Raw genomic sequence first — 27,834 nt, 5'->3', positions numbered from 1 at the left:
TGGAGTGTAAGAGGATCCAGTTCCCATTAAATTAAGGTCCCCTTGCGTTGGGTAACATCCACACCATATATTTAAAGCATGTGGCTTTCCCCAGAGAATACTGGGAACTGTAATTGGTTAAGGGTGCTGTGAATTGTAACTCTATGAGAAGTAAACTACCGGTATAGTTCAGGGAAGCCTTGGGCTTTAAATGCACTTAAAGTGTACGGCATGAGTGACTTTCGGAGGGCTTGCTAATACAACGGCTGCCTATTCCCTGTTGTCCAAGTTCAAAGTTTTGTTGTTGACATTTTAAACCCCTAAACAACTTGGGATCGGGACACCTAATTAAGCCATCTTCCCTGCTAGAGAGCAATCTAATCATTAAGATATTCCAAGGAGATCCACCAGCAGTTTGTCACAGGTGACAACACAGAAGCAAGCCTTCTTGGTGGACAGCACCCATCTACTAAAATCCCCTCCCATGAATAATTCGTGAAGCAGAGGCAGTAATGACCTCTAAACACACACACACACACACACACACACACATATATATATGTGTGTGTTTACCCTGGCTTTCTGGACGCTTGATTTTTGTTTTGTTTTGTACACTGTGCTGTTTGTGATGTGCAGTTGCATTTTGCCTTTATCTACTTTAAGGAAATGTTATCAAACGTTGCTTTTTATTTATATATTTCTTACATTTCTATCCTACCCTTCTTCCCAAAGGAGCTGGGGGGCGGAGGGGGGGCAAACATCAGAAAGTTGAAACAATGCAATTTCTGTAAACCACTTAGAGATGATGATGATGACGATGACGATATTAAGTGGTGTAAAACTTTCTAAGTAAATAAACAGGCCCATGGAATCTCTGTAAGTCTTACTTCTGGGTAAACATGCACAGGATTGAACTCCATCGTCAATTCAGTTCACTCTTGAAAACTCCACAAACGAGCTTGTTTGCCAGCATGCAGCTGCATCACAGATAGCATGCGTACAATATCGAAGACATGAGAAACTCAGTGCGAGACCAGGATTAGGATGGTCATAGTCCTGCATTAAAGAGGGAGGTGGAGGTGTCCTATATGAGGAGGACGGTCTGGTCCCAAATGTGATTTGAAAATAATCCTAAAAAGGGAGACTAGGGAAGCCTGGATGTTGCCCATCAACAAAGAAGAAGAAGAAGAAGAAGAAGAAGAAGAAGAAGAAGAAGAAGAAGAAGAAGAAGAAGAAGAAGAAGAAGAAGAAGAAGAAGAGGTGGTTATTCATACCTCACCCATCTGGCTGAGTTTCCTGGGGAGCAGACTGGACAGCTCACCTGGCCACAGTCTTGTTCACCTCTATGGTGAGATGCATTTATTTTTAAATTATAGCAATTATTTTGTATCTGTGCATATATATTAACTCATGCAAATTACATACAAATTGGTGCCATGCTTGAGTCTCTTTTTTGTTAGTGATGCATGTCCTCTTTTTTGGCGAAAAACAACTGGCCACCTGAAGTATTATCTAGGCACTGCTTTATTATTATTATTATTATTATTATTATTATTATTATTATTAGCCGCCCATCCGACTGGATTGCCCCATCCACTCTGAACAATCTAGAATGGTTTGCGATGATTGTGGTTTGGACAAAAGATGTTGGGGGGGGGGACCCAATCATGCTGAATGCTAGAAGGAAATGAGTTGTTTGCATGCAGCTGAAGCAAAAAGCAAACCAGAAACCAGGCTAGAGTACAGTTGGAGGCGTCTTGGTCCAGAGAAGCAGAAGCAAGGGACAAATCAAGGCTAGAGAAAGTGTAGGAGGCCTGAGCAGCAAGTAGTAGCTGGTGGCTTGATGCCTAGAGAAGGGATCAAAGGTTGAGCTGGGAACCAATAGAGAGGCTCCGCTCCTCCTTTTGCAATCAGGAGTTGCTATGAGCTAATAGTGCTAGGACTCTCCTCCTATCTGTGGACAGGTTTTCATTCCCCAATGGCTTAAGAGCTCTTACAAATTGGTGCCTGCTTTATTCTCCAGAGCAGTGTTGGTTCCTGGTGCTCCTTCACAATAAAATTAGAAGTTGAGGTCTGTGAATTTACAGAGCATATTTTGTAGCGCAGAGGTTCGAATGTGACCTGTGCGTGCATCCTCCATAAAAGCAGGGGGAAAGGCACGTCCCATTCATTACTTTTATGGTGTATTCTCATTTGTTATCCATTGATTCAACATTCTTCCTCCTTCACAAGTTTCACATTCTCTGTTTCACACATCTTCCACCACGTATCACTTAGGTGACCATGTCATTCACCTGATGAAGTGGGCTCCTGACTATGAGCAAGCTTACATCACAGTAAATTTGCTCGCCTTTCAAGTGCCGCAATACTTTGTTGTTACTCTTATTATGTCACCTCTATTGCATCTAGTCCTCATTTTACTATTGAGGCAGCAGCATGCATCACTATCACAGCAAAACTGGTTTTGAAAACACAAGTCTCCTAAAGCATTTCATTTACTTAATCAAATGCTTAACTTACAGATGATGTAATTTTTATAAGGCCTGTCACATGTAGATATTACTTGTGCAACTGCATACCGGTAACTCTGCCAACTGCTGGGGATCCCAGCCATGTGCAGATCCATACACAAATAAGATCTGCATGATGCTATGATGCAAACGACGTCTTTCCTGACACATGGGACCTAAGCATCTGCAAGCATCTGCAAAAGTATAATGTGAGCATCAACCTGAAGGCTGATGGCAAATTTTGTTTTAAAGTGCACTTTCAAAATTGATGTTATGTACACAAAAAGTTATTAAAGCTGCAAACATTCACAATTGGCTTAATAAAATTAAACTTATATTAAAATGCAACTTTGCACTGTTTTGGAAACAACATGCAAAGGTTTTATTGTCTCTAATAAAAAGGTAAAGGACCCCTGCGCAGACGACTCTGGGGTTGCGGCACTCATCTCATTTTACAGGCTGAGGGAGCCGGTGTTTGTCCACAGACAGTTTTTCCAGTTCATATGGCCAGCATGACTAAGCCACTTCTGGTGCAACAGAACACCGAAACCAGATCAGCGCACGGAAATGCCATTTACCTTCCCACCAAAGCAGTACCTATTTATCTACTTGCATTTTTTGGCATGCATTCAAACTGCTAGGTTGGCAGGAGCTGGGACCGAGCAACGGGAGCTCACCCTGTGGCGGGGATTCGAACCGCTGACCTTCTGATCGACAAGCCCTAGGCTCTGTGGTTTAGACCACAGTGCCACCCGCGCCCCAAAGGCAGGATATTAAAATTAATTAATTAAATAAATTTCCTGCCCTATCCTAGTAAGCTGCAACAATGCCATTGAGGGTAGGGCATCTCCACCATACTGCTCCACCACACTGGTAGTTCCCAATTCTCAATTCAAGATATCATGAAAGTTCAAAGCTTGAAGTGATCACAACCATAGGTAAACATCTGGGTGGTGAGGAGGCGTTTAAGATGTATCATTCACAGCAACATTTTATGCTAATCCTATGCTGTCAAATTGCTGTATGTATTGGTCAAACAAACATATGCGTTTACACTGGGAGAGTTTCTCAAGCATTTAATCTTCTATTTTGTTTTATTTACACATATTGTGTTTTATTCCTGTTTATATAGACACACCTTGTTCAGAATAACACTCAGAAATAAATTGATTTTCACAGAGGAAGCAGAAATGGCACAAGACTTCACATTTCCTTCATAGAATCAATAGCCAAATATTTTTCTTTCACAGTTCTGCCTGTATCTCTGTAAGCAAGTCTGCCCAAAACAGAATTGACAAATAAACTAGTAACGTGAAAGTATAATTTTATCACTTCCCCTTTTAACAGGAAAATGCAGCAATGTAAAATCAAGCCAGATATTAATTTAATAAACCGAAAGAGTAAAGAGGAGCTAGAGAAATAAAAGAGAGAGAGGTAAAACTAGTTTTTCAAAGGTAATGGCCAAGTTATTTTATTTGTGTTAGTAGAACAAACTTAACTTCAGAAACTGTTAGCAGCATCAGATGGTATTACATTTTAGCTGCATAAGAAAATGATGTATCACATGTTGAAAGATCAGAATATCACCAGACTGATTCTGATGTGTGTGGAGTGCTCCACTCTCTCTTCACAGATCATCCGTTTCTGGAACGCCATTTACCTCTGTAGGGTGTATAGTTATCATTATGGGAATATTCTCAGAGGTCCATCCTTTAGGAGTCCTGTTGAAAGACCGCCTGGTAGAAAGAGGATTGGCAAGGACCATAAATCGTGGATCATTTAGCAGGAGGAAGTTGAAATCTGGTACCTTGAACTTAACCAGTTTCGATGCTCTCTCAAAACCACCAAAAGGAGTGGCAACTCTGGACGACGGGGACAAGAGTAAAGGAAAGGTGAATCAAAACATATACTCACTCTGCTTTGAACCTACAATTAAAAGGGGTATTTCATAACATTCATATGGGTTTTCTTTTGAAGCACTTGTTACTGGTTTCCTCTGTAGTACTTTTTAGTAGGTAGATAGCCGTTATCTCACTAATCCTCATGGCAACCTTTTGAGGTAGGGCACTAGCATTCCCATTTTACAGCTGGGGGGGGGGGGAACTGTGGTAGAAGGAGTGTGAGCTGACCAAGGTGATGCAGATCTCTCATCAAGTCTAGCAACACTGGAACAAACCACTTCAGTGAGAGAAGGCAGCAAGAGTTCAGTGTGTTATCAGACAATAAACCACTGCAAGAACTGTAGCTGTAAGGGATTTACTATTCCATTCTCTCTAATAATGATGATTTGAATGGAAACAAGCATGCTACCTTACAGAAAAACCTTGAACAATTCAGCTGAATTGCTTTAGAGAAGTTAATAGTTGAAACGGATTGGTGCAAAGGTGTGTGTAACTAATCTCTTATTAGAAATGGTCAGAGAAGACAGTCCTAGTCTAGATGGAGCAATGCTTTGACTCATTCTAAGACAGCTTCATATGTAAGTTCTATTTCATAACGTATTGTCATTGTTTCCTAATGACATTGCCAAAAATATACACATGAGCTGTCTGGTTCCTTGTAACCTTCAGTCTTGGATATTACAGGCAGATTTCTGAAAGGTCGGGAAATAGCTTTCTAATATGTTAAAAGAAGCACCTTCTTTTAAAAAATGTGTTACAACTAGATCAAATGTTAAGAATACATGTTTTCTGGATAGAGATCAACATAAAGAAGAGCAGAATAATTAATTAGTTAAAGTTTAAGAGTAAATCTTCTGAAGCAATCATTTGGATGATGTCAAGGAGTTGTAATGCCCTACATTTTATGAAAGCAAAACATGTAATTTGAATCTGACTCACTGTATACAATCAAAACCCAGCATAATAAAGCTTGTTGATTGTAATAGAGACATGTGGGTCTTTTACACAGCAAAAAATTAGCCTGAGCTTAGGTTCATTTCCCAGTTTTGTGAATCGAGAAAGCAGGTGACCATACATATGCAATGCAGTTACACAACAACCAGGAATGATTAATCACATATAATTGTAGGTTAGAACACAACCATTGTTGTGTGTTTCATGAAATGCAGTTCAGTTCATTGGTTTCAAATCTAGCCCAGAGAGCCCCAGCGTTGGTCTTTGTGAACTGATAAAACATTTGAAGGCGGTGGTATCCAGTTTTAATTTTCTTCTTCTAATAGAAACATGGGAAGCTGGCTGATACTGGATTAGATCATGGATCCATTTAGCTCAGCAATGTCTACAATGACTGGCAGCACATTTCCAAGATTTCAGACAGTGATCTCTCCCAGCCTTGTGTAGAGATGCCAGAGATTTAACCTGGAACCTTTCACATGCAAAGCACATGCTCTCACTGAGCTACAGTCCTTCCTCAACACCACTATATTTCTTGTACCTTATTTCTGCTCTCTCTCCCCCCCCCCCATATCATTTTTTTCCCTTCTTGGTCTAGTAGTTCTTGCAAAAAAAAACCCCAATGGCTACCAAGCAAACAGAGTGGGAAAAGCAACTTTACGTTGCAATAGAAGAAAAGGATGCAGATTTGGATAAATTACTACTGTATTGTGGAATCAGTGGCTTTAAAGCTTGTGGCGCATATGTACAGTAGTACATGGCAACCTGCAGGAGATGGCTTTGCAGCTTGAGGAGTTGGCTTGCTGCATTCAGTGCAGTAACACAGAACAACATCCAGATGGACTGGATTCCTTCTAGTGCTTTGAAAACAATCCATTTCAGGAGGGGAACTTTGCTTCACTGACAAAGGGAGGGAGGCATAACCGGTCAAGCCTGCTTCTTGTTACATCCAAGCATTCTGTGGTGCCTCACTTCTCACCAAGGGTTCTTCTTTTGGATAGTTTTCCTTCTTGGGGAAAAAAAGATAATAAAGGTGGAGGAAATTTCCTCCCCAATTCATTGCATAATTAGAAACAATGAGTCAGGATAGTTTTGAGATGCCTTAAGTGAGGGATAACACAGGTTTCTCCCTGTTAGGGAAAAGGCAGGGTAGTAGTGGTGGTAATAATAATAATAATAATAATAATAATAATAATAATAATAATAGCCAACATGATGCATGTTCCTTCTGTCTGGGCCGCACTAGGCATCTATCAATTGTGTGAGTGTCATTAACAAGTATTTTTGTTATACAGTATAAATATCCACTTGATTTTTTTTTTTTTTGCTGCCAAGTGAATAATCTTCTCACATTTTGTTTTGTTTTGTTTTGTTGTGGAAGTTGTTCCCAGGCCTTTGAGTTGCTTGGTCTGCAATCCTATACCCACCTAAGTCGAAGTCCCATTGAATTCAGTAAGGCATTTCTAAACAAACATTTAGGATTACATAGTTTATTTACTTTTTTCTGCTGATGCTGCTTATAGGGATTTAGATCATCTTGACCTTATTTCAGCAACTGCTTTGTGTGTTTTGACTGCTTTATAGTTTTAGTGTGTTTTATGCTGCCTTTTATGGCTTTTGTTGTTTGAGGTGCTGTGCGTTGGTTTGGGTCCTATTGTGGCAGAGACTGTGACTCATTTGTTTTTTTCAAAAATATATAAATGAAGTAATAATAAATAACATTTTCCTCCTGGGTCTCTTGGATCCTTTTAGCTGTCTTCTGAATCCATTCCAGGTTTGTTATGAATTGTCACAGCCGGATGTGAATACTACACCAATATGGTAGTGCCTGATAACTGAGAGGATGTTGCAGCTGCATTCATTCTTTTTATCTGAGCCCATTCTATTAAAGTCAATAATAGCAGCTGATTAGAAACACACATTGCTTTCCTGGTGTAAAGCTTTTTTGTTTGTTAACAGGTTCAGAAGTGGGAGTTGGCCTTCACAGTTCGATGATCAGGAATGAGTCTGTGTCTGATGTGAAAAACCCAGAATTACAATTCCTGGAAATATTTCTTCCTGCAGTGACACAACGTCAGCAAAAGGGCCTGACTCACTGAAAGAGTGGTGTCACTATTATATCACTGGGGTCTCTTGAAGGTGATGTCATTTTTTGCATTTTTCCCGAAACAGTAATCAGATTAATTACTTATAATGACTAGAGAGTATAGAGCCTAAAAACAGGCATTTGTTTGTTGGACTCTTATGTGCAGCCAAGTAGAAATGCGACAGAAAGAAATATATGTGAGGAGTTGTGGGTTTTTGCTTTTGTTGAAAATACTTTCCCCTGCTCTCACCCCACCCCAATCATTGCTTTCAGTTTCCCACAATTCCAGCTGGGTTGTCTTAACTGTATGTTTGGTGTGTTCCCCTCCCTCCCCTAAATTTGCTCTGAGTGCCTTGTTGGGCTTCCATTATTTCAAAGTACTGTAGGTTCTTGTACAGAAAGACTCAGGTTATCAGTAAAATAGTATCAGAGGAGTTGGGGTCTTGAGAACAACTACTGGTAGGCTTATTGCTGTATTGGCCTGAATATAAGCCGCACCCGAATATAAGCCCCACCTTTAAAATTGGAGGGAGGGGAAAGACCCGAATATAAGCCGCTTCATTCCTTGCTGCTCCTAGCTGCATGCTGGGCGGGGGCGCCAAGCTGTGTTGCCGGCAGCCTTTCCCCATCCTCACTCTTTTCCTTCCTGGCCTCGGGGGAGAGGACGGGGGACTACACGTGGGGTGGGCGCTACTTTGCCATGCTCCTGTTGCTGTTTGCCCAGCGCTCCTGGCTGCATACTGTAAGCCACACTTTAACTTTTCATGGTCAGAATTTGAGGGGGGGGGAGGAGAAGTGTGGCTTATATTCAGGCCAATACGGTAAATCTTAGTGGTTTCAGTGTGAATGAGGCCACCTGTGGTCAGCTTCGCAGCCTTACAGCACAACACAGTCGAGTTACACACTTTTCACTCCAGCTTAGACCCGATGGGAGATAAACGGGCATGTTCAACATTAGCTGTCCTGTGCCCTTTGCCTTTAAGTGTCGCAGGACACTCAAATGTAGCCAACCATGGTTTGTTCTTGTGAGGGTGTGTCAGGGTAAGCCTCAGGCTTGCTTGCTCCCCACTGCCCTTCTTTGTTTGTGTAGGGAAGGGGGAGCATGTGAGCTCAAGATTCACCCCACAGCCTGGTCTTGTAACAACAACAAGCCGTATCGTTTTGTTACATCTGAATGGGGCCCTTGTCTTGATTTATAGCTTATGCAATTATGAGATCACTTTCATCAGCATCTGTTGCATCATTTTATGAAGAGACCACATCCTTGGGAAGAACAGCCAGGACCAGGTTTGGCCATATATGGCATCTTCCTCATCCTACCGAGCTGGAATAAGTAGCTCCAAGGTGGCAAGAAACAGCTACCCAACTTTACGCTGCCCATGTGTCCCCACCCCCCACTGCATAGCCTTCTGAATGAGGGTGGATCTTGGCAGTCTTAAGAGAGAAGTGAGTGGCAGCTGCAGGAGAAATCAGAGGCTCCCTGCTGACAATGGCGGACCAGATTGTGGTTATCTCTATGCCAGGTACAGTGTGGTAGGGCTCCAGTTGCCAGCCCCCTCACTCCTTACTTTGAGACATTTTCTTCCTTTGATTCTGCAGAATGGAAATACTAGTCTTGACCAGCTGCTAAAGGCATGCAGTGCCTGCTTCCTGTTTTCTGTTGCAATGGGCTGCTACCTTTTGGCTTTCTGAAAGGATGTTTTGTGTTGTGTTAGTCACTTGGAATTAAATGCAAGCTATTCATTAAATAGAAAGAAGAAGAAAAAACAACCCACACCACACGCACTGTTTCAATAAATGAAATTACTGTATCAAGTTTGAATAAGCATGCGCCACAGCCTGGGTGTTTTGTAAAAATGTTCCCAAAATACTTCCAGTCAATGTCAACATGTCTAGAGCTTCTGCGAAAAGCCAAAGGACACAATTTGAAATGTAAACATTTTCTTTCTCTGTTTATCTCTTGCCGTTAGCACACTCGGCACTTTGTATGCGATACTGTACCTAAATTTTATTTTCACAAGAATTTCACCAGCTTTTTGCTGGTTTTTAAAAAGTCTGAAAATGTGGCTTTGGGGGAAAAAAAGGTATAAACAAGCACAGAAATTCAGCTTCTTGTTGACTAAAGATTATCTTGTGACGTTGTGAGCTCTCAGATTCCCTAAGGGACATGTGTGGCAATTGCGCCTGCCTCAGATCTTTGTGGGATTAGATACCAACTCCTAAACCACAAATTTACATATCTATAAACCAAGAGATAGAGGGAGGATATAATGCCTATATAAATATGGGTGCCAAGATCTTAACAGGTCTTACTCATTGGCCTCATGGGAGACAAAATGGTGGCTGTGGCCCCTCTGTTGTAGGGGAATCTCAGTGTGCGATGCAGCCTATTCTGTTCATTCTAAGGCTGATGGTGTACACATATGTGTTAGTTCCTGAATTTAGTGCAATCCTGGATCAAAGGGTGAGGGGCTTGGTACATTAATGGAATTAAATATACAGAAAAAAGTTTTCAGTTCTCCCCAAAGCTTCTCTGGAGCCTTAAGGGCCCCCTTGAACTTTCTTTCTGCAAACTTTTAGGGAAACTTTCTTTCTGCAAACTTTCTTTCCTTCTTTTGTCTTAGGCTCCAAGCCACATCCATCTCTTATAAAACTTGGTGTTTATTTATTTATTGGTCAAAATTACCTGTTAAAGCTCTTAAAGTCAGGCAGCTCTGGCTTTGCTTCAGGCTTAAACAGTTTAGGGTATAAGGCCTCCAAGAGCTCTGGGTCGTTGCTGATGGCTTCAATCCAAGGTGATTGATAGTACTTTGGCACAGATGTAGTGTTGAACCTCTCGGGAGGAATTGTCTTCAGTGGTCCAGAATATCCTTCGAGAGGAAAATCATACACTGTGTTTGAATTTTGCAGTAGCAGCCTCTCAATTGTCTCACACAACAAATATTCCAACTCATTCCCACCATGTCCCCTAGGCACCGCATAAGACATTCTACATTAGTTGTCACTTAAAGATCATCCGATTAAGATTGTGGTTTCAGCCACAATCCTCAATGCTGCTCTTCTAAATTCTGTTGTAAACAATGGATTAACTCTGGCAAGAAAAGTCCGAGGATTTAATAGAATTTCAGCTGTGGCAGTTTTAGACAAATATATCTTGGGTGATGGAGAGAAAAGTAGAAGACTTATATGGAAAGCTCTTGTCTCATGTGCTTAAACAATTTTTTTAAAAAGAACACTGGTATATTTAACAGATATTCAAAATACACTGCAATACCTGGAAATTTACCTGCAGTGATCTCACTTTGTAACACACTGGGGCAAAGCAAACTACAAAACATATCAAGTAATCAGTTTACCATAAGTTTTTAAAAAGGCTTTTAAAAGCCCACCTGTTTCAAATGGCTTTTAATTGATGTCTTTTATGGGCCAAGCTGTTGTTTTATTGCTGCGGCTCTGGAAAAGACTGGAATATATTTTGTTGTATTGTTGGCTGGTGTAGCTTCTGGAATTTAAAAAGTTTTTATTACAATATGGTTGTATTTTTATGGTTGCATTTTGTTCTCCACTTGGGGCATAGCTGCCAAGTTATCCCTTTTTTTAAGGGATTTTCCCTTATGCTGAATAGGCTTCCTCGCGAGAAAAGGGAAAACTTGGCAGCTATGACTTGGGGTGGACTTGTTAGGGAAACGGGGCTTATAGAGATTTACATAAGCAAATAAATAAGGGTATATACAGACACATGTAACTAGTGTGGCTAAACTGTTGTGGAACCGCATTCAGATCACATTGCTCAGATGTAAAAAATCTGCCCTGTAAGATCCACATCAGGAGAAGCAGGTTTGGCTAGTTTCCAGCAGAAACCAACTATGCACCAAGCTGATTGGCTGGCTCCTGTGATGTCATGAAGCCATTAGCTCTTCACATCCCAGAACAGTTTTTAATTTTTTTAAAAGAAAAACACAAAAAAAAAACTTATTGAGGGTTTTAAAATAATAATAAGGTGCCAAACAAATGTCTAATCATATCAACTTGGAAGATATTTGAAAAATAAAATTTAAAAGACAGGCAGCCTGCCTGAAGCATAAGGGAAGAAATGGAGAGAGAGAGAGGAAATCATTGTGGGATTCAGAAGAAAATAAGTGTGCAATATGTGATGAGTAGCCGATATTCCTGCATAGTGGGGGGTGGACTAGATGACCCTTGGGTCCCTTCCAGCTTCTATGAGTAAAGACAACTAGGAAGGGAAGCCAAGACAACTTTTTTTTAAAAAAATGCACTGACTCCTGTTTATCCACACATCAATATGTGCCGTAAAACAGCATTCAGAAAACCCGCCTTCCTTGCAAGGCATGCATGTATCTATTAGAGAGGGGAAAGTCCATTTCAACATGAGCCGATCAAATGTTCAAATCGTTTATGATGACATGTAGCTTCTAGCTATTTAAGCATGTGTTTGGCCAGGTAACATTAAGCTTCCAAGAGGGCATGTAATTGGTACAATGTACACATCATAACAGCAGATTCTTATGTGTGCTTACTTAGATGTAAGTTTCATTGTGCGCAACAGAGTTTACTTTCAGGGAAGTTTGTGTAGGATTCCAGCCTTAATTAAATAAATCTATACATAAATATGGTGCTGAATCCATTATGTGGCAGTCACACAAGTGGCGAAAAGGCTGTGATCAGTTTACAAATTATGCCCCCATAAATTTCTCAGCTCTTGTTTCAAAAAGGGCAGACAAAGAAAAGACTTCTTTGTTACTCAGTGCCTCTAGATAAAGGAAACATGTGTCCTTGCTACTGTATAAAATGTTCTTGCTACCAGAGAGCCAAATTGACCTCCTATTTACTCTTGTATAAGGGTTTTCTTTCAAACATTCTTTCACGCTAAATATTGTATAATTGGGTCTGCATCTGCTGAAAGATTTCCTCTAACAACCAAAACAGGCAGGAAGATTTGCAGGGCTTTGTTGTACATAAGATAACTCTGTTTGTGTGACCTCCCCTGACCTTTTTAATAAGATCTATTCTTTTACGATTGGTTTCAAATAAAGAAGTTACACATTTAGTAGATCCAGGTCGAAGAACATCGTGCCAACATTCTACAGATAGCAGCTCAAAGATATAATCTCACTGAATTGGGGGCCTTCACAGGTTTTAGAACAATAAATGCAGAAGAATAAACCAAACCTCTTGCTTCAAGGTTGAACTTTTGTACCAGAGCATTTGTAGTTCCATAACAAGTGCTGTAGTTTGTATAGAGGTAAATACTATTCTAACCTCAAACAGTAACCGCTGCTATTATGATGGGAACATGGAACATATTTTATTTTATTTTAATGCCACTTATTTTATACAATTGCTTTTTACGTAAATTTTAAGGCGATTTAAAATCATACAATAAAAAGGGCTGAAAAGAATTGCACATACAAATGACTTATTTTGCACTCTGGACTATGAGTGAAAGGGTTGGGGAGAATGACCCTCATGCAAGACCAAAAGAAATCAACCTTGATCAGGGGTCAGCAAACTTTTTCAGCGGGGGGCCGGTCCACTGTTCCTCAGACCTTGTGGGGGGCTGGACTATATTTTGGAAAAAAAATGAACGAATTCCTATGCCCCACAAATAACCCAGAAATGCATTTTTTTTTTAAAAAGGACACATTCTACTCATGTAAAAACATGCTGATTCCTGGACCCTCCGTGGGCCAGATTTAGAAGGCGATTGGGCCGCATCCGGCCCCCGGGCCTTAGTTTGGGGGCCCCTGACCTTGATTCACTGTTTCACGCTGATTCACGCTGTTGATACTCCATCAAGTTTAACGGCAGATTTATGTGTTGGAAAACAGTGAAGGTAGAGTAATCATGCGGTAACTTTTTTTCCTTTTGGCCTTGGCCATCTCACAGATGTCATAAGTGACTCATCTATGCTTCCACTAAAGATACCACACACAGTAGGTCTCCTCTATGGAAGAATTTTGATTATTTGTTCTTTGCCCGGAAAATGAGATGTTCCACGGTGGCTTACCTGGGGCAAGGGTTTCGGGGTTTGGTGGACTCCGTGGATCTGGGGTATTAGGAGGTGTTGTTGGCGCATGCTCTTGACCTGCCTCCATGCTGCTAGCATCCAGCTGAATGCACTGTATGACCTCGCTGCGCTGCATTTGAATGATAAGAAATAGCACAGCTATCAGGTTCATAACAGAGACGCCAAAGGACTGCTGAAAACAGTGTCCTGGTTCCTTGGTGTTTCCTAACTGGCAAACTGATACACTAAATGCTTTGTTCAAGCATCTTTTTTTCTCTGACCGCTTTTTTTTTGCCTTCCTATCCTGCTGTCTGAGCACCACATACTCACAACCACCCCTATGAACTGCTGAAGTGTTATTCTTGCTTTAGACTTGTGGGATGAAGATGCCACAGAGATTAATTGGCTTTCTAAAGCTAGAATAGAAAGTATCTGGCAAGTTGGGAATGATGGGCCTCTTGTGCTCTAGGGAAACAAGTTATCTCTTAAAATATCCTTTTTCCTGAAGCAAAGGCTGTCAGATGGTGCCCTAATTTTAAAACGATGTACTCACTATCCCCAACAAAACAGACCTTATTCCAGAATCCTCACTACTTCAAGTGCCCTGATTCAGTTTGGATCCAGGTACATAATGGGGGGAAGGGGTTGTAACCTTCCTCCCTTGACACCATGACCCTGATTCATACACCCCATACCCCACCCCAAAAAGTTGCTATTAACTTTGGAGGGGAAAGCATTCTAGAATGGCCCTCTGCCCCAACCCAAGTGCAGCAGTCCTGACCCAAATTGCCCTTCCTTGTTTGTCTTGGCAAAAGAAAAAATATGTTGGGAGATGCATTAGCACATTTCCTGCAACACCTTTGTGATGTCAGAGAGTCTTGAATTTAATAAAACATCTAGACACAAAGCTGTCTAATAGCTCCAGCAATTGAGAGGGCTCTGACGGTTTCCGCCAAGTAGGAGTCACACATAGAACAAATGATGTTTCTGAGTGATATGAAAGAAAATTGGGGATGATAAGTAACTGTTGTAATATTTAGGAGCCAGATGGAAATATCCCTTCCAAGATGGAATTTGCCTCTTGGCTTGATTGGCAGCTTCCCCTCTCTCCCCACGCAGCTGAAATTCCCCATCTGTTAGGGAACTCTATTTTCCTTTGTGTTTGGTCATGCTTACCTCACTTGGACACCTAAATATTGCCTTTATCCCTAAGCAGTATCCATAGAGAATTCCTGCAATGACACCTCAATTTGTAATCATAATAATAACCTTAGTGCAGGCCACTTCACAAAGATTAATGACAGGCTGGAGTGATCCATTCTTTCTGCTGGGTCATTAGTTCCATGGCTGCATCCGAAGCCTTAATCACTGTTTCTTTAACATAGAATTAGAGCGCTCTAAAAAGTCAGAACCTTATTTTAGCCATGGCATTGAAATGAAAAGGTTTGTAAGTATAGGCTGCCTTTGAGGACAATTTTCTGTAGGTATTGGGGGGCGGGGGAGAGAGAGAAGTACGAACAAGGCTTTGAAACAAGAGTCCTTGACTGAGAAATTCAAACAGGTTTTGTCCACCCATAGGAGCCTTAACATATTACAAGATTTATAATGCAGTTGTTTCCATGTTTACTCAAAATAGAGTGTTTTAATGTAATTTACTCCCTAGTTACCCAGCAGGGCAACATCTGCACCATACATTTAAAGCCTTTGTCTTTAACACTTTAACAGTCATGGCTTCCTCAAAGGGATCTGGGACCTATAGTTTGTGAAGGGTTCTGAGAGTTATTAGATGGCCTCTTCACAGAGCTACAGTTCCCGGAGTTTCCTGAGAAGAAGGGTTGGTTGTTAAACCACAATGGGAACTGTAGCTCTGTGAGGGAAACAGGAGCGTCCTATTTTAGATTTTTTAAAAAATAAAAATATTTATATACCACAGCGTCATAGAAATGTGGAGTCTGAAGAGCCCCAGAGGGTCATCTAGTGCAACCCCCTTCAATGCAGGAAACAATAAAATAAATCATAACAACTCTCAGCATCCTTAGTAAACTACAGTTCCCATTTCTTTGTGGGGAAGCCATGGTGACTGAAAGTGGCATAATACTTGTACTGCTTTAAATGTATGGTATGGATGTGGCTTAAGTATACTGTGGATTCCAGCTTTAGAATCCCTAGACTAGTGCAGGTAGTTATGATAAGGGTTTTGGAGGTAAAACAATGAGGACTGAGGAGGGAAAGTATAGCAGTTTATGCACAGAGTGTTAAGCTAGTTTTCTAAAATAGCTTCCACCTAAAAAGGCAGCAAAGCAACCCCTTTGTCTCTGTGGAATGCAGAGATGTTTTTACTGGCATTTGTTTGAACTGACCTGAATAACTTGGTGCTTTGCCACTTGTGAGTGATGATCATTTCCCATATATCTGGCAACGCGAACTGTAAGCTACACCACATCAGTGCATTTCAACTGACAGAGAAAGATTGAGCCCATCTTCTCGAGTCCTGGTATGGTGTCCTTTCCAGTTCTTAGATTGCCTCTGTAGCCCTCTAAGTCTAAGGGTGCATTCAGACACAGGGAAACATTGTGCTTGTTTCCCTCATTATAATGTTTGCACTTTTGTCCCATTTTCTAAGGTTCTTTTCACAATGCAATACCCATTGTGTTGTGGAATTGTGGCTTTTGGACAGATAAACCAGCATGTCATTTTCACTTTTTATTTCAAATGATACTGTATGGACCCTGTTTAATACCCTTATATTGTATAGATTTGATCATTATAATGCTCTCTGGCATAAGATAATAATCTTCAGTCACTTTCCTTTCCTCCTATTTTAGGTTCCACAGCACATTTAGTTTGTTTTGAACCCTAAGTTTACCCATTCCTCTCTTCTTCTTTCTGCTCTTCCATTTTCTTATAAGACCCAATCTAATCTTCCTTTAGTAACTTATAAATATCTCAATTCCGGCTTCTTATCTTTCTGATTGCATAGCTCTAGTCCTTCTCATTCTTTATGTCCTAGTAGTACTTTGCTTCTTGTCAACTGCAAAATCTCATCTCTTATTTGTACCCTTTCCCCCTTTTTGTTCCTTATCTCTGGAATGCCCTGCCTCCTGATGTCAGAACATCTCCATCATTCCCCCGCCCCCCGTTTTAAACCACACCTGAATATTTGTTGTTTTCTCTGGTTTTTGCTCATTATCTCATTTCAGTTCCAGTTCCTTTCCTATTATACCCCCCTTCCTTTCCAATCTTTCTTTGCCTTTTGGATTGCAAACTGGGTGCAGGACCTATCTGCAATCTATTTATTTTTTTTGTATGAGGCTTTGCTTGGTAGCCTTTCAACAATAATAACAATTTGTCATATTTTTGACATATCCATTGCTATTTCTTCCTATCTGTATGGTTCCTATCTCTTGCCCTTCTATATTATTATTATTTTAATTTATACCCTGCCTTCTTCCCAAAGGACCAAGGGCAGTGAATGCTTGTTTATTTTTTTGTGATTTAGCGTTCTCACCTTTTATTCTGGTCTACTTCCTTATGCCCTTTGCAGAGTTTCTGGGCTCTTAACTGTTCTGTTACCTCATATCCTGTGCTTCCATGCTGAAACCAGATTGCTTTATCCCTTGTCTGCAGTGGCATGTGATATTTCATCTTTTTTTTACATCTAATATTCAGGACTATAGTACTTCTGGCTATTAAACAGAATGAACGGCAGACAGACCTTTTTAAGCCCCTTGAGATTCTTGTTCTCGCTGCTGATTTATTTACTTCAATGAGTCACTAATTGTGCAGGGCCAGAGATGCACAAAAAAGTGATAGAGTGTAAAATACTCACATTTCTTGGCTTGCTGGATAAAAAGTGAAGATTTTCATATGTGTATTTGTCAGATCTCCGTTGGCGCATCTTGAATAGCCGTGCTCCTCTGTTGCTTAACAATGACAACTCTTCCAACATGATGTCCCTGGGGATACTGACCTTTTTCCCAAGGTCTAATCCAGATGATTCTGCAAAATGATATAAGTACACATTTCTTAGAAAAAATTCTTCCAAGTAATTGGTATGATTCAGCTAAAGTTAAGCTCTAGTAAATTCTGTTGATTTCAAGGGGAGGGTTCAACACAGGCAAAGCAAAACTGAGTGTGATCTCTTAAGCAAGAGACCATCAGCGGACCTTTTTCGCCCATACAGCAGCTCTCACTTCATAAATTTATGAAACCAACATATGTAGTCTAGATCAAACCAAAGATTTATGTTGCTAGGATGCATGGGATGCTAGGATGCACAGCCCCACAAATGCAAACCGTCAGGGGAAAATGAGTCACTCAGTGGTCTCTGGGCTCCAGAAAAGTATTATCAATGGTGCACTGATGGCAATTGCACACCTTCAAGGAGCATTGGTCAGTGGCTCCATGTTCAGAGGCAGGATAATAGAATTGTAGAGTTGGAAGGTACCCTGAGGGTCATCCAGTCCAACCCCCTGCAATGCAGGGATTTCAACTAAATCATACATGACAGGTGGCCATCCAACCTCTGCTTAAAAACCACCAAGGAAAGAGAGTCCACCACCTCTTGTGGAAGTCTGTTACGCTGTCAAACAGCTCTTACTATAGAATAATATAGATCCCACTGAGTTCTGGTTGCTAGAAAGCAACAGTTAGGGTGGGGGATTTTTGCCTTCATGCTATGACCATAATACAGATTTGGATTGGATTGACTTGTGGGTTTTCTGGAGGCATTTGGGTGGCCAATGTGGAGCACTCAATGGATTTTTTGTTTATCTGAATGTCTCTGTCCACTGCTGACATTAATTGTGTCCACTGATATGTATGAGTCCTCAAAGCACTTAACTTAGGCTGGATTGTACTTGAACTGGGACACCCAGTTTCTACACTGTTATGGGAGGCCCAGGAGGCCTTGGCAGGTTGCAAGGGGGTGTCTCTGAAAGCCATATTGGGGACCCCAGATCTAGAAAATATGGACTGAGTTTCCCCACCTCCGTCAAAGAATGCAATCAGAGCTCTATTGGAGAAAAACTCTTTTATCAACCATCTCTCGGCTACATAAAACTATGGGACCAGGGTCTCTGCCATTTTATTTTATAGGAGGAAATGCTATTTTTCCACAGACAAATCCTCTTTATTTTTAAATTTCTGTCTGATGAATCTTGAATTATCCCCAAAAGTTTTTCTCTGGCCGGCCAGCCAGTTGGTATTTTCCACAGGAAAGTGGGAGAAACTCAAAATGAATCTTCCAGAAAGTAAGTGTGGTTTTAGTCTGGCAGTCCTATTTCAAATGTAAATAGTGATGAACAAAAACTCAGAAAATGTGTTTTGAATTGGGTAAGTTCAGACCTCAAAAACAACAGCAGGACATCCTGTGTAGCATGAAGAAAGTTAATAAGCTGTGTTAATTAATGTGGTGTTATGAAACTTGTAGGGAGCAATTCTCAGAGTGCTGAAACAACAATGAAGGGTAATGGATTGTCTCTTCTGCCTAACAGTGCAAAAGGTCAACATTTAACTACAATCCAACTACAGTACATTTAACTGCTTCCCTTGCAGACCATATAGTACATGTTGCTCACTAGATGCACTGATTTATTTATTTATTTATTTATTTATTGCCTTTATATCCCACCTTTTCCCCCAAGGATCTTAAAGTGGTGTACACAGTTCTCCCCTCATTTAATCCACAGAACAGCTTTCAGGCAAGTGAAACCAGAACCAGAGTCAATCTCTTCACTTTTCCTGACTGCCTAACAGGTGACCAGTATTACGTGGACAGACGGAGTCCCCTAAACCCCAGGCGACCCCCGAGCGGAATAATGACTCAAGACAACTTGCTATGGGATTAAAATTGGCCACAACTTTATTAGGTTTCAGATGTAGAGAGACCTTGGCTCAGGCACTGTGTGTTTATCCTTCCCAGTCCCCAGCCGGAGATCTGGGAGACTTCAGGGTTATCCAGAATGTTTGGGGATTGGGCTGGCTCTGGAGAACATATGTTCAAGCAGAGAGCTCACCCCTCGTTCACCGCCGCTGGAGGGGAGAGCAATGACAACCTCTCGGCGTATGGCCAATGCCTCCCCTCAAGACCCCTTTAACGGGGAACCCTGGGATCACCGCTGCAAAGGGGGCATGGGTCACCACCTCACACACACCCCATTTATGAAGATAGACTAAAGGATTCTGCCCAAGGCCTGAAACCGCCAAAGTTGTGATGTATTGGTACGGGAAAGGCGAAACCTGCCAATGCAGGGAAATTCCTTTTCGGCCCTTCAACAGCGGCCCTGGCGTAGCAGTGCCTGCGTACCTTTGGAAAAGAGAGTACCTTTGGCTGAGGTAGGCAGAGACCCCAGGTATCCAGCCTGGGGAGGATGCCAGTCTGAACTACCAGGGGCCGCTCTGGGATCCAGGGGGCTGCAGGCGGCCGCGCAAAAGTCGCCCCCCCTGTTTGATGTGGGGAGCGGTCATTGTCACAGCTAAGAGTGCTGATCACAGATTTAGAAATAAGTTGAGAAATAAGTCAGTAGCTCACAAAACATTTTACTAGCTTGTCTGCCCACACATACCAACACAAGTCATTAGTGGCATATTCACAGTCCTCCCTCATTCCTCAAATGACTGATTTCTCATACAAAGAAATTTCCCTGCCTGGCCACCTGGAGAAAATTCTTACTTGCCACTGACAAAGAGCTGGGTGATAAGCTGGCATGTGGAACTGGGAAAATGCATGTGCAAGTGTTGTAATGTCAACAGTGATCACTGATTTTCTGAGTTGGAGTTGGTGGATGAAGCCACTAAGCAGTATTTCTGTGAATAAGAACCAGGCATTCATTCAAACAGCTTGACTATAGTTGGAAAACTCAATTGAACCATCTTATTTGTTTAAAAATGTTGCAATCCTCTGTGCGTTTATTTGTCAGTATATCCCACTGAACTCAGTAGGATTTACTTCCGAGTAGATGTGCACAGGGTTGAGGACAAGAGATTTCAAAAGAACTGGTAGCAGTCAGTTGCTTATTTGTTCGTTTTTAAGAATTTGTGCTTATGCTATCTTTAAGTATAAGAATTTACATTTACACCATCAAAATAACTAATGAATAAAATCCCACAGCAAAATCCCCCAAGGTTATTTGTAACACCATAGCATAAGATTACAGCAAATAAAACATTGGCACATTAGAATCCAGCTGCTAAAGCATGGTGCATATGAGAGATACGGTATGTATACTTCTGGATAATATTCTCTTTCTGTACCATAATCAACTTATTCCAACCCAAATAAAAAATACTTTCAGATTTTAAAATGGCATTTTGGTTTAGGTCTGGACTCACTGCTTTAGCCTGTAATCCTAAACACACTTTCTAGGGATTAAAGCCTCTACTGCTTCGTGGGGTGTACCCTGGAATAAACATGCTTAAGATTGTACTGCACAACTTCTCTTGTCTTAATAAAACAGGGTTTGCTGGCTTTTGCAGACTGACCTCTTGTACATCGCTTGCTAGTGAACGTTATATATTTGAACTTGATTAATCCCTCAAACACATGCTTCTCTCGGCCTTACTGCTCCAGAACTTTCATTAGTCATCTCATGTTTCAAGCGAGGATTTAAACCACTTTGTGGTTCCCAGAAATGTTAAGTGTAAGATTAATTTGAGCCTTCTGTCAATTAAAGCATAATTCCACAGTCTGTTTCAATTAAGCTGTGCATAGATCTTGTCTGATGTTAGCTAAGTGCAAAGAGGATGAGAAGAAGAAAAGGTGGACACACCAGAAGCCAATCTCATATAGGAAATTCACATGAGAACCCAAAATAGAAGGATTCCTACTGACTTCTGTCAGCCATGGAGCAGCAGACCCAGTCAAATCAATGGACTTGTTTCATAAAGATCAGGTAGACAGAACATATAGTAAAGAACAAAAATAACTTTCTGGCCTTGCATCGCACATTTTAGTGCAAGTATTAAGACACAATAGTCCATTGATTTGACTGTTAAGTGGCAGTTCTAGGCACACATGTTGTTGTTGTTGTTTAGTCGTTTAGTCGTGTCCGACTCTTCGTGACTCCATGGACCATAGCACGCCAGGCACTCCTGTCTTGCACTGCCTCCCGCAGTTTGGTCAAACTCATGTTCGTAGCTTCGAGAACACTGTCCAACCATCTTGTCCTCTGTCGTCCCCTTCTCCTAGTGCCCTCAATCTTTCCCAACATCAGGGTCTTTTCCAAGGATTCTTCTCTTCTCATGAGGTGGCCAAAGTATTGGAGCCTCAGCTTCACGATCTGTCCTTCCAGGGAGTACTCAGGGCTGATTTCCTTCAGAATGGATAGGTTTGATCTTCTTGCAGTCCATGGGACTCTCAAGAGTCTCCTCCAGCACCACAATTCAAAAGCATCAATTCTTCGGCGATCAGCCTTTGTTATGGTCCAGCTCTCACTTCCATACATCACTACTGGGAAAACCATAGCTTTAACTATACGGACCTTTGTCGGCAAGGTGATCACCTCTGCTCTCTAGGCACACATACCTGGGACTTACTCCCAGGTAAGAATGGGTGGATTTGTCCATCTTTTGTTTCTCTACATTTCTAATTTTTCCAATAGAAAGTTCAGCCCTCTACATTTCTACAACATTTTGTGGGTGGTGGGGGCAGGGATGTTATGCCCTCATGAAAATTCATCAGCATTTTATTTATTCTAAAATACACATTTTTTTGTATGCAATTTTCCTTAGTGTTTTAATTTTTGCATTTATATACAGTAATGCATTTTGTATGTTTTTTTTACTATTGTAAACATTTTTATGCACACTTTACCCTGCTATATGCATTTTAATTTTAATTTTACACATTCCTTGGCTGTGGAATTGGATTACAAAATTCAGAGAAGTGCAGATTTTGAAGGCTAGTTGTGTTCTGGTTCCCATATTGTTTTGGAATGTGTGAATTAAGGAAGTTCACCTTTAAAAGCAAACTGCATCAAATCTCTTCCCCATCCCTACTCCCAGGAAAGTCCTATTGAACTCAAACAGGCTCATTTCTGAGTAGACCTATACAGAATTGTAGTTAATTAAGCAATGCTTCAGGTCTAATGCAGTTTACACTGTCATAAACATCATGCTATGTTGATGTTGTTTATCTTCATTTTAAAAAAAATGAGCACAAATTTGTATGATGTGGGAAAGATGAAGTTTATGGTGGGAAATTCAGATTTTGCCAGAGAGAGGATGAATGTATATTATAGCACTTCCTATGTGAAACAAAATGATTTAGTGGATATAAAGGAAATAATATAATATAAAGGAAATAGTATAATATAAAGGAAAAAGCCAGTGAACAGATATCAGAAAATGTGGCTTTCTGGGCTTATTATAATATTTTACATCTGGCTCCTAAACACAACACATGGATTTACTGAAACACATTGGACAGGGTGATTTGGTTGGTGACATTACTTAATTAAAAAAAGAAAGTTTCACATTAAAAATGTTTAAGATGTCCTTTTCCCTATTATTTTTAAAAAAATCATGTTTTCTCCATTATTAAATAATAAAACCAAATTTCCACTATTATTATTATTATTATTATTATTATTATTATTATTATTATTATTATTAAATCTGCTCATCAGATTAAAGGGACAGAACTAGGGTATTATTTATGGTTGGATTGTAGCTCAGTCAGTAGAGCGTGAGGCTCTGAATCTCAAAGTTGTGGGTTTGGGTCCCCACGTTGGGCAAAAAAGTTCCTGCATTGCAAAGGGTTGGACTAGATGACTCTCACAGTCCCTTCCAACCCTACAATTCTATGATTATGTGATTTGAAGAAACTTCAATGTGTTCTGCCTTTCATTACAAAATTATGGCTTGTATCGCTTCCTTTCACTGATGACTCCTTCCACTAGAGAAAGGGAAGCTTTTGAATTTGGACCTATGTGTTTTGCAGCACTAGAGAGCAACGACGCTTCAAAAGAGAGAATGAATAAGGATACTCCCCCCCCCACCCTTAGAAATAGATGTGTTGTCATACCCATTCTGAAAATAAAATTCCTATGTGAGCTAATAAGGGGCTGTAATAACTCTTAGGCACTATGATCCCTTTTCCAGTTTAGTATTTAATCATTAAAATAATTAACACCGTGTAACTAGCTGCACATGCTTTTGCTGTGGTCACAGCAAACCTCTTGATGGCCTAATTGTTTTGATCCATGGATGCATGAAATGGCCGACTGTCCATAGGATGCCAGGTTAAATGGTGGCAGCCCTAGTATGAGGGAGAATAATTATGCAATGGGCGTCTCTATGAAGTATGTGTCTATCTGCCTTCAGTTTGCAAATTCAAAGGGAACTTCTGAGCTGTCTTTTATAATTTCTGGATTCATCTCATGTCACCCAGAAAAGTGGACTTTTATGTTCACAGGACCATTTTATATTACTAGTTTTAGGTTCCGTTTCCAGTCCACAGACAGTGCAAGCCAGGATCTGAGCATATGGTATTCAAATGACCACTTTCCCTTGTGCATATCCCATCTGGGCTGAATGAAAATACATTCAGAAATGGGGCCATATGGCATTGCCCTAGCATACGATGAAACCAGGAAATAAGTTAACCACAGAACACTTGAAATCTTTGGAAAACTTTTGCAAAATCCATCTCCCTGCCAGCTTACACTGGTATAAGGGTAGGAACCATCTGAAAACAGACCGGCCCTTGAGATAGAAACAGGCCTCGGCCGAGTCTCCTGAAAAGGCAGGTCGCTGGATTTCCCCCTGCTCTCTCACAGGGCTTATGATATCACAAACAAGCCAGTGGGGGGATGTCTAGTCAAGCAGATTTTTGTAATATTAACTTAAAAATGCAGCATTCTTGACCATTTCAGGAAACACTTTTCCACATTTAGTGGATATTTCCAAATAATAATAATAATAATAATAATAATAATAATAATAATAATAATCAGGTTGTACTAGCAAAACTGGGAGCCATAGAGCTATGGGTGTTTATGCCCTGGTTTCTAATAGAGAAACTTCAGACAGCAAAGCCATCCAATAAAATGACAGACAAGTGACATTTCTGGAAGAGGCAGGGGAAAATCTTATCTAGCCACTAGATAAGAACAGCCTGGTTTTGCATGTGAGTGAATATGTGTCCATAAACTGACTGAAGAATGTTTGGGTGTTTAGATGTGAGATTCAGCATTTGGGGCGGGTGAAGAGAAGAGGGCGATATGATCTGGGGCCCTACCCTCAGTAGCTATCTTCAGATGAAGGCTGCTTAGCTCCTGGGTTGGTCATCTCTATAGTAAGTCATATTTCCTACTGCTTCTTGTGGAAATGTAGACCGATCAAACAAGCCTGTCAAAATTCTCCCCCAAAGATGACAAAAAAAACAACAACCCTATTGCAAAACATTTCTTAACAGAGATTAGTTGGGAACTGCACCTTGAATGGTTGGATAAGACTACAGACAGCTTTGAGTGGGTGGAGGCGGAAATTGAAACACAGCGTATATTGCAAATATCCTTGTGGGTTTTTGTTTTGGTTTTTTTTGCAATTTTTGAAAATACAAAAGACAGCTCTAAAACTGAGGAGAGATACATCTTCCCTGCGTGAATAGTTCTGTAATAGGGGATCCAGACATATTACCCCCCTCCCCAAATAATATTCCGAAAGTCAATCCCAGGCAGAATGTACATCAGCTGTTAGATTACTTCATTCCTCCACAACAGTTGTTCATCTGAAAATAGCTTTCAAATGAAAAGAGGCAACTACAAAAGGATTAGTTACCATAGGCAGCATGATAGCCCCATGAGATTATTTATGGCAGCACACCCAGAAGCAAAGCTGTAAGAAAGTTAATGCTATAAGATTAAAAAGAAAGGTTAGAGAGTGACACGGGACATACAGTCATAACAGGGATTTAACGCTATACCATTTCTCTGGATTTCTTTCATGATGGCGGATGCTTGCTGCCTCCTCTCTTTGACCATGTCAGAATGTGAGAGCATTGTAATAGTCCGGTGCAATTTTCTTACTAGAAGGAGAAGGGAAAGTCACATTTTGATGCTATTCAGTAATGGCCTCAGGAGTTGAATAATATTCTGCATTTTTAACTTCAGCTATCGGGAACTGTTCCTTGTGCACAGAGGAAAGGATGCATGTTGTTCTAGTACAACATATGAAGCCCCAATGCGCCAACTGTTTCTTGAATGCACACAGTGACATGGGCCTTCTTACCTCTCCATGTGCCTGCTTATCTTCACAAGGCTGGGCAAGCCTCCTTCTGCTTCCATATTGTATATATAGTTATATACCCATCCACAAATGACTTCAGTGTTATTTTCCTACCTGCAGCCTCTGAAACACCACATCTTTTACAAACCCTCCAAAAATGGGTGAAATAGTCAAATCTTTGAGCTGGCACATGCTATTCAGCAACCATCTAGAGAAATAAGCATTGCAAAACAAGTGCAAGAAATCGTATGTTGTCCATTTACTGTTTGTAAGTTTAGAAGTGGCCAGCTCATAGGACAACCAATGTCAGATTATTTCAGGAAACAATACACTTACCTTATTGTTCTGGAGAACCGTGATCCTGATGCTTTGGGTGAATTTTATGGAGTTTGTGATGAATGGGGATGACCTATCCGGTCCCGAGTGATTTCTATGCTTGTTCTTGGGTCTGCATGATGCCTTGTACCAAGACAAACTGGGGACTGACCCTCTCCAAAAAGATTGGCATCTAACTGACATAAAGTAACTATTTATAGAAGCAAACACTCCAGCCACTCATATCTTCCTGGCGAAAGAAGAGAACAGAAAGGATTCTGCCACACGCACCACAACAGTGTGTGTATCTCTTCCACAGCTTGTTGAAATATTTGATAACACTTCTTCATAGTTGTACAGCTTGTCCCATCATCACGTTCCGAGAATGATAATCTCCACATTATAATTTAGAAGAAAGATATTTTTAAAATACGCTCAATTAAATATATGGATGGCAAAGACTATATTTGATGGGACTGGAATGGACTAATCCTTTGCTGAAAGATAAAACCATGCTTCTATATTGTCTAATAGCTAAAGTTAGTGTTGAGAAATCTCTATGTGGGACAAGAAGCTACAGTTAGAACTGGATATGGAACAACTGATTGGTTCAAAATTGGGAAAGGAGTACGACAAGGTTGTATATTGTCTCCCTGCTTATTTAACTTATATGCAGAATTCGTCATGCGAAAGGCTGGACTAGATGAATCCCAAGCCGGAATTAAGATTGCCGGAAGAAATATCAACAACCTCAGATATGCAGATGACACAACCTTGATGGCAGAAAGTGAGGAGGAATTAAAGAACCTTTTAATGAGGGTGAAAGAGGAGAGCGCAAAATATGGTCTGAAGCTCAACATCAAAAAAACCAAGATCATGGCCACTGGTCCCATCACCTCCTGGCAAATAGAAGGGGAGGAAATGGAGGCAGTGAGAGATTTTACTTTCTTGGGCTCCTTGATCACTGCAGATGGTGACAGCAGTCATGAAATTAAAAGATGCCTGCTTCTTGGGAGAAAAGCAATGACAAACCTAGACAACATCTTAAAAAGCAGAGACATCACCTTGCCAACAAAGGTCTGTATAGTTAAAGCTATGGTTTTCCCAGTAGTGATGTATGGAAGTGAGAGCTGGACCATAAAGAAGGCTGATCGTCGAAGAATTGATGCTTTTGAATTATGGTGCTAGAGGAGACTCTTGAGAGTCCCATGGACTGCAAGAAGATCAAACCTATCCATTCTGAAGGAAATCAGCCCTGAGTGCTCACTGGAAGGACAGATTGTGAAGCTGAGGCTCCAATACTTTGGCCACCTCATGAGAAGAGAAGACTCCCTGGAAAAGACTCTGATGTTGGAAAAGATTGAGGGCACTAGGAGAAGGGGACGACAGAGGACGAGATGGTTGGACAGTGTTCTCGAAGCTACGAACATGAGTTTGACCAAACTGCGGGAGGCAGTGGAAGACAGGAGTGCCTGGCGTGCTATGGTCACGAAGAGTCGGACACGACTAAACGACTAAACAACAACAGTGTTGAACCAAGCCTGCACTTAAGATCATGCAGAGTTGTCACTGATTTCCCCCCCACACTTTCTGTGGGGGGTGAGGATAAAGTCCTATATCACAGTCGCATGATTTTTAATGCAGATTGCTGGAAATGACAGTCCTATATTTCCATTTTACACACTGCTTCTGTCCTTTCCTCCACGCTCAGGCTAAAGGAACACTTGATTACAGTATTTGCATACAGCTAGTTTTACCATGTTAAAGTGGTTATGCTTGCTTTTTTGTAGCTTTTGTTGCTTGATAAGACATCATACTTGGCATCTCATAGTG

At 40.9% G+C, this 27,834-nt stretch overlaps 1 protein-coding gene across 1 annotated transcript; it reads right to left on the bottom strand.

The window, feature by feature from the left end:
* Positions 1–516: 516 nt before the first annotated feature.
* MYOZ2 (myozenin 2) lies at positions 517–26,285 on the bottom strand. Its single transcript, XM_035114037.2, has 6 exons — positions 26,023–26,285; positions 25,385–25,486; positions 17,288–17,457; positions 13,459–13,588; positions 10,117–10,300; positions 517–4,351 (listed from the first exon to the last, which is right to left on the bottom strand). The coding sequence occupies exons 2-6, from the start codon at positions 25,458–25,460 to the stop codon at positions 4,117–4,119; spliced, it is 795 nt and encodes a 264-aa protein (XP_034969928.2). The 5' UTR covers positions 25,461–25,486; positions 26,023–26,285; the 3' UTR covers positions 517–4,116.
* Between the last annotated feature and the right edge of the window lie 1,549 nt (positions 26,286–27,834).

This window comes from Zootoca vivipara, chromosome 9 (genome assembly GCF_963506605.1).
Source record: "Zootoca vivipara chromosome 9, rZooViv1.1, whole genome shotgun sequence".
In the NCBI taxonomy this organism is placed as follows: Eukaryota; Metazoa; Chordata; class Lepidosauria; order Squamata; family Lacertidae; genus Zootoca; species Zootoca vivipara.
Note: the sequence above shows the minus strand (reverse complement) of the source record. Positions and strands in the feature narration are given on the sequence as shown.

What these genes read in the sequence shown, in the direction of transcription:
- MYOZ2 (XM_035114037.2), bottom strand. Translation starts at nt 25,460, where the DNA reads ATGCTCTCACATTCTGACATGGTCAAAGAGAGGAGGCAGCAAGCATCC. An exon ending in GAAAGAAATCCAGAGAAATG is followed by an intron (nt 17,458 to 25,384) that starts GTATAGCGTTAA and finishes ATCATTTTGCAG; the next exon opens with AATCATCTGGATTAGACCTT. An exon ending in GACTTTAAGAGCTTTAACAG is followed by an intron (nt 4,352 to 10,116) that starts GTAATTTTGACC and finishes CCCGTCGTCCAG; the next exon opens with AGTTGCCACTCCTTTTGGTG.